Source organism: Periplaneta americana, unplaced genomic scaffold (genome assembly GCF_040183065.1).
Source record: "Periplaneta americana isolate PAMFEO1 unplaced genomic scaffold, P.americana_PAMFEO1_priV1 scaffold_21, whole genome shotgun sequence".
Lineage (NCBI taxonomy): Eukaryota > Metazoa > Arthropoda > Insecta > Blattodea > Blattidae > Periplaneta > Periplaneta americana.
Window position 1 is genome coordinate 348,940 of NW_027185502.1, and position 12,824 is coordinate 361,763.

General features: G+C 34.1%; 1 protein-coding gene across 4 annotated transcripts in view; it reads left to right on the forward strand.

Moving 5' to 3' along the window:
* Window positions 1-12,824, forward strand: part of LOC138693797 (CD2 antigen cytoplasmic tail-binding protein 2 homolog) — a 123,924-nt gene that overhangs the window by 33,408 nt on the left and 77,692 nt on the right. For 3 of the 4 annotated variants that reach the window (XM_069817595.1, XM_069817594.1, XM_069817593.1), the window contains exon 4: window positions 6,076-6,286. In XM_069817595.1, coding sequence (XP_069673696.1) covers window positions 6,076-6,286 — 211 coding nt within the window. Of the gene's footprint in view, window positions 1-6,075; window positions 6,287-8,164; window positions 9,739-12,824 lie in introns of those variants that run through there. The other variant, XM_069817596.1, reaches the window with a different exon arrangement.

The window sequence follows — 12,824 nt, forward strand, 5'->3', positions numbered from 1 at the left end:
CATATGTGTTGGTTCGTTAGTTTACACCTGATCTCAGTAATGCATGTGTTGTAAATTTTCTCGACATATTACTTCAGTAACGTAGTCTGATGTGGAATTTCTCTTCTAGTGTATTTCTGTAAAAACTCGCGGAATGCCGTATTTGCGAGTTTGTTAAATGGTTTGTCGGCAGGTATAAATGCTTTACACATGTCTTCATAAAATGTTGAATTTAATATACGGTCCTTCTGCACATTTACTGTTCCAGCTGTTTGTGTTTCATTGTACTTATGTGCCTTTGAACATTATATTCCTTGTTTTTAGCAGACGTAATGCTGACATTGCAAAGTTTACAATACAGATTGCTATTTAGAATGCAAAATACATCTGCACCATACTGTGAAACTAAATATTCTAGTTTCCAAGACGTGTTTCTTTCCTTCTGAGCCATACTGCGGAGCGCACTACACTTCACGACAGTTTGTATCATACTTGAATGAACTGTACCACGGCGGTTGTGTCGTCTCCATACACACATACACTTGCATACTCCGTGTATATCCTGTAGTGAATTGGCTTCCTTTCACTGTAAACATGCTCCAATGTCACAGGCCTAATGATCACAAATGGAATGTCGACAACAGTAATGAATTAAACATAACTGCATCACTGATACCATATCAACATACAGAAACAACGGGTATGAACATGTATCACGGACGCCCAATAACAGGCTGCCTCAGAGGCTATTTCACTACAATCCTTGTGGGAAGCGAGACCTTGGACGACCAAAAGTGCAATGAAGAGGCCAGCTTTCGGCTAGCATCCAACATGGACCCTATTCTACAAAAGTATGGTCTAATACGTTACAAGTGTATTGAGCTGTAACAGTTATTAGTCACAAAGATTCACAAAGATTTCTTGTACATTTGTACTTTATTACTCCATACTTACAACAGTAGAGTTGTAACTTTATATTCCACAATACTATACAAGAACTTTTACTAATAATTAATAATGTATTAAACTATACACCACACTAATATGGTGTATAATACAATTTTCTGCTGTAAATTACTATGAACTGAATATTTTCAACGAAATTGCAAAACAATTTTGAATCTTCATTTGTCACCTCTAACATAAGAGTGCTGAAAGCATCAAGCACACTTCTCACTTCTCCCTATCCACTTCCTAACCCACACTTTTATTTTCTGTTTCTTATATTTATTTTTTCACTTTTATTAAAGGGAGTCGTCAAGCCCTATCTTACTAATGTTAAAACAGCAATATTAATGACCCGTTATCACAGAACATACTAGCTATAGAAATGTGATATTGTACAGGATTTTTATGCATTCCTTCTGAGTGCACTGATTCGTTTTGATGATAAAATATCTAATAGAAAAACAATATTTTTTTTATAAACTTCTAAAATTAAAAACAAGAATTAGACATTTTATTTATTTTTATTATTATTATTTTTTTAATAAACTATTACAGAAAACTCAATCAAAGGAATTCCATATCATCACACTGTTACCTGAAATGTATCGTAAAAATTTCATGCAGATAGACCTAGTAGTTTCTGAGAAAACAGGTCATTTATGTTGAAAAATGTAGTTTTAAGTAAATCATGTTTCAAGTAAAAATTTCTATAAAAATTCACCTATTACAGAAAAAATGTTTTAAAACCCTTCTGGTTGGTGGTCCTTGTCTTCTTCCTATCCTGCTCACCTAATACTGCCCCCCTTCTCTTGGCTCTTGCCTCCTAGGTTGTGTTTGTTACATCTATCTCATCCGCCATGTTTTTTGAGGTATTGTATCCTATTTGAATACCGATCCCTGAACGCCTGTATTCTTGCAGTGTATTCATCATTAAATGTGAGTATAGCATCTAGTACACCAAGTTCCAACGATGATATCGTCACCTGAATGTAAGAACTAGGTAACTCGAAATTTGCGTTTTTTAGTTATCATAGCATAGCAAAAATCGCACAGAATGTAATCCAAGAACTAGGTAACTGATCAAACGATACCAGCGACATCTATTTTCCACTGTAACAAATAAGTAAAAGAAAACGAGACATATTCCTTAGTGCAATATGTAAGTAAATAGGCAATATCTCAAAATAGGAAGAATCAAGTTACCTAGTTCTTGCATTCAGGTGACGATTATATCAACAAACCCATTTTTGGGACTCGATACCCAACAACGTTATTGAATGATTCATTAGTATTCTGAGTTCTTCCTCTCAAACATTTTTTTAGCTAATACTGCTAATGGCTTCATTGCCAGATGCAAGGCACTAGACAACAACATTTTTTTAGCAAATCAGAATGGACAAGATCTTAAAACACAGACTTTATGAAGCATTAATTTTGCTATAAAACAAGCCGAACCACAGCCTTCTAAGACAATTTTAGTTCCTGAGATAATAATTTTTTTGTGAAAAGTGATAAATTTTTTTCTCTGAAACATAAATACACTAATATTTTTTAAAAAAACATTTAAAATATTAAATATTCGAATATTTTCATAAACCAAATACCATATTAAGCAGAATGAACCATACTGTCATAAAATGTAAAAAATAAAAATTTATTTATTTATTTTTTTTCATTTTGGGTCTTGATGATTCCCTTAATTTTTACAATTCTGGCCATGGCTTCAACCATTACCACTTCTAACATTTTCTTATGATAGTATGGTCTCATTCTGAGTCTCGTATAAACACTTCCCATCATGAGAGTGGACTATAGCAACTGTCATGAGAGAACTGTCGCTGTGTAAAGGAGGCTTTAATCTGTGTAGAGTAAAGTAGGTTCACTTTGTGTTTCTCAATGTACCATAACTGTCAACTCAAGTAGTGCTAGCTATCAGGGATTTCTTCCATAGACCATTTATCACAAAACTCTCATGGCATTGGTCTCCTGGAAAAATTATAGGTACAATGTAATAGATTTCCATTGATTTCTGGATGACTGTGTGAATTATGAAGCAGTGGTGGAATGACAGCACAGGAAAAGGGAATATTCTGGAAAAACTTGATACATCATCATCATTGCTCATTACAAATTTTACTTAGATTGCCTGGATTGGAAAGTCTGTGCTCTAGTTGTTTGGGAATGAAACATCAGATTCATCTCACACCTCCTGAAAAGAATATTCTGAAATGTCGTACCTCTCACCCATAATAATTCCAAGCTATATGCATAACTCAGTGCTTGGTATTTATGAATAGGGATTGGATTTCTGTGACAAGTCATATTTTTATCCCAGTCTCATTTTATAAGCTTAAGTTAAATTAAACATATTTCTAGCTTTTTTTAAACATGTCACAGTGTTTATTGATTATGTTGTTGTTGTTGTTGGCCAATACTAAGGATCTTAGATTTCTTCCATTCTCCTGCGGGCGTCCCAATAGTATTTGGTGAGCTGCGATGGTAAATCAGCATCTAATTTCTTTATTGCTGGGAATTGTAGCAAATGTTCTTTATCCATGATGGAGTTCTGATTTCTACAGAGGGTGTACTGTGGATGCTGGTAGATATTAATTCGATGTAGATGAGAGGCGAGACAATCATGTCCAGTTGTTAAACAAAATATAGCAACAGCCTTTTTTTCGTGGTAAATCTGGGATGTTATTACTGTCTAGCTCTAGCAGAATGTTCCAAGGTTTGCCTTCGCTTTTCTTCAGGAATTCCTGTTTACAAAAGGACTGAACTATGTGTTTGATCCTGACTTTTGAGGCATGAAAAGAGATTGTATTATTTTGAGTTTGTCTGATGTTTGTTCCTTTTTTGGCCAGGAAGTCAGCTTTTTCATTACCTACTATTCCACAGTGTGAGGGTATCCATTGAAAAACTACCTCTTTACGAGCCCTTGTAGCATTTTAAGAGCAGAAAGAATTTCTCTTACGAGTCTGTTTCCTGGAGGACTTGATGTTAGTCCTTGGAGTCCAGATTTATAATCACTAAGTATAACCACTTTGTTAAATTTATGTATGTGATGAAAAAGCTGTTTCAGGGCTTCTAATTCACCATCATAATGAGTGGACAGTGTTCCAAGAGATATGTAAAAGCTAAAAATGTCACTGTAGATTCCTGCTCCAGCATTACTATGTTTATCAAGCAGAGATTCATCTGTATAAATATGAAGCCATTCAGATATTGGATATCTTGTACATGTGGTTTCAATAGCTAATGATTTTAATACTGAGTGGTCGACGTCACGTTTTGCAGTGATGTATTGTATCAGATCATTTTCACATTTAATTTCAGGCTGAGAAAGTGGCTGTACTGAGAGTAGAAGCTTTTCTATATTATCAGTTGTTTGTACATTGTATTTACTTTGTAATTTATAAATATCCTGGAAGAAGCCAGATTGTGTTTTGAGTTTCCGTTCAGAATTTTTTAGTTCCTCCAAAAATCATTGTTTATTGTTTATAAAAGTCCATATTTTACCATATTTTAGCATTAAGTCATATTTGATCAAAAATGGTAGAAAAGCATATTTTTAGTTACATTACAACAGTCTTAACAGTTCTCCAAACATGTTTTTTGTCAATAATGGCAAGAGATTTTGTTTACATTTGGCTATTTATTTAGATTTATTTTCTTTAGAAATATTTTGTGGTTAAATGAAGTTTGAAGATAACTGGATTCGCCAGCAGTAAATTGTCAAAATACAGAGGACAAAAGAATGTTAGGATTATGGTCAAATTGTTGCTGATCGGTCTCACCTTCATCCTCTTCACCCTCCCAAACATGTGACACTTAAGAGGTTCTAACTGTACTGTTGCCATAACATTCAGTGACCCTGTTAACATAGCTGTCATGCAGAGGACAGACGTTGGATATTTTTCACCCGTCTTTTGCCCTGCTATATTTATAGGCTGAACAGTCTGCTATGGCCAGTACAAGGAGTTAATATTCACGAAAACAGTTTTGTAAAATAGCCAATAACTTGTTTTGCGTCATATTTCCAATTTTTTTGCTATATTTTAGTGCTTTTATGGCCTAAGTGCATACATATTTCCAGAGTTTTTAGTAATAGAAATCCGAGCCCTTTTGGTAGTCTAGTCACTACCACAAGTCACAGGAGAGCCAGTCCTAGCAATTTCTCGTCATAGAATGTTGAGTTCAATGTTAGAGAAGGCTCTATGGCCTTAACTCTGCCAGGTTAAATAAAACCATTATTATTTTTATTATTACTATTCATCCTCTTCTATTGTCTCAGTCCCTCGTCAATGGAATTCTCTACTCAGAATATTAGGGACTACCAGACAATAACTACTTCCAAGAATAGGCTAAGCAATTTCTTACGAACATAGTCAAATTGAAGTTATAATTGTAATCATGATTGAGTTTAATCATTTCATTATATTGTAGGCTTAATAATGATGATTATTATTATTATTATTATTATTATTATTATTATTATTATTACATAATTATTGTATTGGTATTTTGGAATGACAAAAGAAACTGTATTTATTGTATTACATTAATGATGTATTATGTAGCTATTATATTATATTATAAATGTTAAATGTTATGTTTTATTTAACGATGCTCGCAACTGCCGAGGTTATATCAGCATCGCTGGTGTGCTGGAATTTTGTCCCGCAGGTGTTCTTTTACATGCCAGTAAATCTACTGACATGAGCCTGTCGCATTTAAGCACACTTTAAGCAATATACTAATTTTATATCATACTGATTGAGTAGAAGAGAAGGCTGAATGTCCTTAACTCTGTCAATTAAAATAAAACATTATATTACATAAAAGGAATGGATATTTGGAAAAATTTTAGTTGAAAATACATTTTTTAATTATTTTAAGAGTTGGCCTGGTGATGTAGTCGGTAGAGTGCTGGTTTTCTGTGCCTGAGGTTGCTTAAATGTGACAGGCTCATGTCAGTAGATTTATTGGCATGTAAAAGAACTGTTGTGGGACAAAATTCTGGCACACCAACGGTCCTTATATAACCTCGGCAGTTGAGTGTGTCGTTAAATAAAACATATTTTTTTTATTATTTTTAGAATTTTGGTAACTTGTAATTATTATTTATTGTATTTATGTTCATTTCAGATTGAGGATTCAGAACGTAAAAATTTCAAGAAAGAGAGTAGATCAGCAATAAATTATGATGATGCATTGGATATGTATGCTGAAGACTTTGATGAAAAGGAAAAAGCAAGACTTGAAAAGAAAAAGGAAGGAGTATCTAGTGCTGGTACAGGAGAAGAAAATGGAAATAGAGTTGATGATACATCCAGAAGTGCACACAAAGAGAGCGAAGGTATTTATAATGCCATAGTCAGGCATTCAAATTTATAATAATAGTAGAGTGATAGTGATGGTGTGTGTTCGTGTGTACATACATGCACATGTGAGTGTGCGTGTGTTTTCTTTCGTTCAACTCCTGTAAGCCATCAGAATTTTTATATGTGTCAGTATTTAAGATCTGTCTGAAACGTTTAGAGGCACTAATTAAAAAAAAATAGCATATATCATAGTGAGGATCATTTAAGAGCAGTTCTTAAATTGCTGATTTGACTGTCTCTTCAGTATTGACAACTAATACCAGATATCACCAAAGAGGGTAAAATCACAATGCCTTGTACTATAATAATAATAATAATAATAACAATAATAATACTAATAATAATAATAATAATAATGTACTGTAGTATTAACAATAACGTTGTCTTGCTTATGCACAGTAGTGGCAAAAAAAAACCGGACCTACCCTTGTAGCTGATTTCAGAGTCTTGTTCACTCCAGAGCACGATAGACTGGTAACTAAGACTTTCGTGGTTCGAATCCTGCCTCGGAAGGAAACTTTTTTTTTGTTCCTTATTCAAATTTATTCCCAATACTTTTCGATTGCTGGTAAAAATTCATGTTCTGGGAATAATAAGTTAATTAAGTAGTAAAATATCGCTGCAATCGAAAAGTATTGGGAATAAATATGAATAAGGAACAAAAAAAAGTTTCCTTCCAAGGCAGGATTCGAACCACGAAAGTCTTAGTTACCAGTCTATCGTGCTCTGGAGTGAACAAGGCTCTGAAATCAGCTACAAGGGTCGGTCCGGTTTTTTTTGCCACTACTGTACTTATTTACCACATCTCATCTTTATGTTGGGAGGTGTTTTGTAAATGGTTCAATAATTTGTGAAGTATACTTTTCTCCCGGACCTCTCACACATTATGTTGATAATTAGTAGATTAATATGATCTAATGTTTTATTTTCAAAAGGCCAAATATTTTACAAGTTTTTGGACATTGAATCTAAGTTATCTTGGCTAGGTAATAGGTACTGTTTTGTTTCCCTAAAGTTTGCAGCATTTACTCATAGAGAGATCAGCTGTTAATGTATGCTTTTCAAGGAGCTATTGTTGAAGAAATGTTTTGAGGGTCTGCACTGTTAATTCCAGGATCAACTTTTTACTCTGTACTATATTCTTTCTGCCATTCATTTTCAGTAGTTTGAGTTAATAACAATTAAGAGTTCAAGTGAATATTTTTTTGACTTAAAAATGTCACAGTTGTTTTGAAACTTGACAAATTAAGGACATTAACTCATCTGTAACATCCATGACAAAATGTGTGTAACATCCGTGACATGGAAGAAACAGCTATAAAATATTTAGCGATTATGTTTTTGTGAACTAATTAGATGCCATGAGATTTGCATAGCTTTCACATGGACACTATGAGAATGAATTTCCTTTTGCTTGAGGCAGAGACCTGAGTTTTACACTTTTTGTTAATAAGGTGTGAAGTGAGTTCACAAATCTTGTAACATCTGTGACGGAACCTTTCCTTTATTTTCTGCAATAATAATAAATATTATTCAACAACTTTTTTCTGTAAAATGATACTGATCTTCTAAATTGATTCTAATAATAAAAACTGACAAAAGTCACTTCATTTTCAATATATATAATTTGAAAATAGTAAAAATGTAACATCCATGATAACTGGCATGGCTGTTATCAGAATTTCCCAGTGTTGTAAGTTTAACATGTTTAACAGTGTGGACAAAGTGTTAAATGAAATTAGCATTAACATGATCAATCAACATGTTGGGATGTTGATGGTAAATCATTTAACATGTTGTTGTTAAATGTTTAATAGTGGAGACGAGCCTTTACAAGCTTTTTGTAATGCTAGGGTAACCAAACTATTACAAGATTGGGTGGAAGCAAGGCAATCAATCAAGAGTTGGTATCCAAAGAGCTTTAGTTGGATCAGTGACAGAGATATCCAGAAATGATGCTGTAGATGGAGTCAATCATCTTCCAAGGATTTGGCAACGTATTGTTGACATGGCAGGGGACTCTATTTGAATTATATCATGTCAAAAGTAACCTGAATAAATTTAGTTACGAACAATCTTAGCACAGTAGTATCACAGACAAGCACTTGTCAATAACTAACATTCGAATGGAGCGACAGAAAGGTCTCTTTGTTCAGGTCATAAACTGCTAGAGAAAGTGTGGAGTGAGTTGTTTCCGTACCAAACCAAAAACCCGCCTATTGATTCTGCCTGTACTATAGGTGTACATCAGTTGCAAGGAGGTAATTGAACTCATTGTTATGCTCCCTTTGTAAGAAAGGGACGTGACGTCATGTCGTTGTGTAGGGACCTAAACTCTGCTGTCTGATTTTGATAATAAATTATTAAAAGTATTTTAGTTTCGTCCTTTAAATGTGCAAAAATTTGATTTGAACAAATGTAATATTTTAAAATTCCTTTTTAGAACGAAATGTTACATTTGTTCAAATAAAAGTTCTGCACATTTAAAGGACAAATGTAAAATTCCTTCAATCCTTTATCATCGCAATACACTGCTCTCTTAAACTGACTGAGCGTACTGGAAATTAAGTCAATGACTTTCCCAAAACACACTATGAAGCAAAAAAAAAAAAAACGAGCAAAATTGTGTTAAACTTTTTTGTTTGAAGTATCTCAAAGAATAACCCTCTGAAAATAATAACATTTCTTACAGTCCACGCTGTATATCCTTGTTTCATTTAAGAGCTAGGGTATGTTAAAAGTATAAAATAATTGTATCTCCTTTTCTTAAAAATCAATGTGAAAATTCATACATAAGATAATTTTGCACCTTTGTAAAAGGCATACATAAAGTTAGTTTTTCTAAAACCTATTTCTTTGGTTATTTATTGAGATATTTATTTGGATTTATCACACGTGTCGTTTTTCTTAATGGTTGTTCTTAGCATGTTTGTGTTAAAATTTGTTTTATTCTACCTTAAATACTGTCAGAAGCATAAAATCTCAGCGCAATGTGTAATTTATATAGAACTTACCATTTTTATCATAAGATGCATTATTATTGATGGTTTTCCCTCAGGCCTTAACATGAATTGCAACAAATTATTTGAAATAATTATTTAGCTTTTAATTGATGTTTAATTTTTTTGTTGGAATGAAATCCTGTTCTTATTTCGCTTACTAAAGTAATACAGACAACTTTGAAAAACATATTATATGTCTTTCACGTGTTAAATTTTATGGTACCTTATTAACACGTGAAAGACATATACTGTAATATGTTTTCCGAAGTTATATGTGTTAAAAGTTATGTAATCAAGATGTATATACAAGCAACATATTGTGGATTAATTGATTTCATTTCAACTAATTCAAATGAAGAATGAAAAATAATTCGTAATGTACGAGTATACAATTACGTGGTCAAAATTCGGTACGGAGATTATTATTTCAAGCAAATATGATGTATTTAAGTTGTAGTCACGAAGACATTAGGTGGAATATATGTAATTGTGCTTAGTGTTTTCTGGATGGTTGTACATCTCTTCTTTTTGCTTAAATCTCTTTCCATTTCACAAAAACGTCTTATATATGCTTTCTAATTATGAATTTTGTATGATAGAAGCCTGTTTCCTATTTTGAACGTTTGAGAATATTTACATCTATATTAACCTAATAAAAATGTTCTTATACTTTATTTCTAAATTGTTTGTTACTTATCTGTATGCCTTGCTTTATATTTCGAGATCATTGTCAAGCGTCAGGTTTTGTAGTGTGTTGTACAGATTCTTTGTTTATACATTTATAATATCAGGAGTTGATGTTGATAGATATGTCACACCGGTATATTCGTAATTATTATTGGATTTAGAATACATTCTACTGCCCGTGTCTCACGTCCTGAACCGAGAGTTCCCTAGTGCTTATAACCACGCCTCTTTGGTCTGCACGGACCGGCACGTCAGCTGCAGCGTGCGGCACGGCAGCATATTACATGTTCTGAAAACATCCTATGCCAGTACAGGGGTTTTTACTGTTTATAATACTGGATACTGTAATCGTGGTTACCACTATCGCTATTATCTCTGATGGCGATTTCCTAAAATGTATGTACACACTAGGCCACTCTTCGTTCAGTCTGGACAACTGCTGAATTACCATAGAGCAGCATTTCTCAAAGTATGTTCCGGGGTTCCGTGAGCCCTATGTGAATTTAAATTTTATTTTATACTTTTTTACTTGGTTATTTAACGACATTGTATCAACTGCTACCGATGGGATTGATGATAGCGAAATAGTATTTGGCGAGATAAGGTCGGGGATTCGTCAAAGATTACCTGACATTCGCCTTACGGTTGGGGAAAACCTCGGGGAAAAAATCCAACCAGATAATCAGCCCAAGCGGGAATCGAACCCGCGCTCGAGCGCAACTCAAGATCGATAGGCAAGCACCTTAGCCGACTGGGCTGCTCTGGTAGCTATTTTATACTTAGTGGATACTATAAAAATATATAAATGTTACGAAAATATGAATCAATAATAACATGAAACCAATAATAATAATAATAATAATAATAATAATAATAATAATAATAATAATAACCCAAGAATATGCTTAATAATAATGTTTAATGAACATCTAAAACGGAAAATACCCATAATACTCATCACTTTCATTACTGGATTCTCTGCGTATGTGTTCACTAAAACAAAATATCGAAAAGACAAAATGCAGAAGTACAGTAGAAATGAGACTACAACCTTCCGCCATAAAACCAGATTGCAGGCTTAAAAAGCAAATACATTAGTCCTACTGAACAGAATTATTGAGATACTAGCTTTCACTTGTCTGTTAATTATTAAATATTAATAAAATATTACAAGGATTCTGCTATTACACTTTAGATTAAAAGGGATTTCGCGGTGGAAAAAGTTTGAGAAACACGTGATAACTGTAATCGTGATTAGGTCGATAATCTCGAGTGGAGACTGTAGTGTACCACTGGTATTAGTGTTTAGTTACAGGAATTGATGAGGACATATCTGTTTTGTGGGAGGATAGCCTATACATTCGCTTGTCCATGGCTGATCTTGCTCCATAGCTGACGAAAGGAATCCTGAAAAGGCCGATGTATTGAATGTAGGGTAGTAGGCACATACAGTACCCAGTACCTCCTACTCCCCCCCCCTCTGCATCTCGCCCTGCAAAGAAACAGCTCAGGAAGTGAGGCAAGGGCAGTATATCTAATATATATTTCTGGTAGGTAATAAAAATACAAGTTTGGGATGTGTAGTAACTCCATTTAATGGATATCAAGTACACTCACTTTATTTTCTTTTCTATGTTGATTCAATTTTATTTTAGACTGTGTTTTTTCATTGTTCTCCAATGTTATATTGTTGTTATTAGTAGGCCCTGGATTTTTATGTAATATCAAAGTGCGAAATATGTACATAAAAATGTAGTAAATATCGGGGAAATATGTAAATTCACAAAAGTGTCGTCACAATTTAACTGATCAGTTGAAGTGTGAATAAGTTATGCTGCCTGGCAAGTCGATTTGCCATTTCCACCCCATAGTATGGCTTGCAAATACAAATTATCTCTGCTACAATCTATGCTTTTTCTTTTATCATAAGATTTCGTATAAAAATATTTTTGTGTCGCACACAGAATGGTATTTTGACTTACCTGACACCCGACCCAAACTCTGAACTACTGTGTTTTACAGACATAGGGTTGGAATCCCCAGTTTTATGTTTACTTTTATTTTTAAAAGAATTACTCTCTCTCTCTCTCTCTCTCTCTCTCTCTCTCTCTCTCTCTCTCTCTTAAGCCAGCTTTAGAAATTGAAGTGAAATATTTTCTATAACTGTGAACAGAATATAACGACGTCAGTTCCAGGCCCTCTCTCTTTACTATCATCATGTACTATATTGCATGTTCAGTTCAAAGTGTGTCATGGCTCGCTGTATGTCGTCATGTGGCTAGCCGATGAGCCTAGAGAATTCAATCTTCCTACATTTCCGCAGAGGCGTATTACCTATGTGCCAGAGAAGTTGCGTGGCAAGTATGGCGTTCATTCAGAAGAGTACTTACCGATACGTACCGTAACGCCGGTAGTGGCAGGAATGTGAACTGTTTGAAAAAACGTACTGAGGTGAGTTTTTTTCTTACTGGCGGGATATGGGGAGAGGGTTAAGACGATTACTTACATACAGTATTTGTTGACATTAACTTCGAAGGTCAACATGGACACGGAGCATTTGATTTGTATTGTGGAATGTTGCCGTACGGAACCGATGATAACAAATATCCTGCGTACGACTTGCCCGCGCAAAACACAGTTCGAAAGAGGTTATGGTAGCACACAGACCGTACAGACCGCCATCTGTTGCTACGACGTTCAAGTTATACCGTATACGTTCTCAAGTTCAGATAGAATGCCTTGAATAATAGGCAACTTCTCTGACATAAAAGCTGAAACTCGCTTCAAATCGCTGACTCACAACAGTGACGTCATGACACACTTT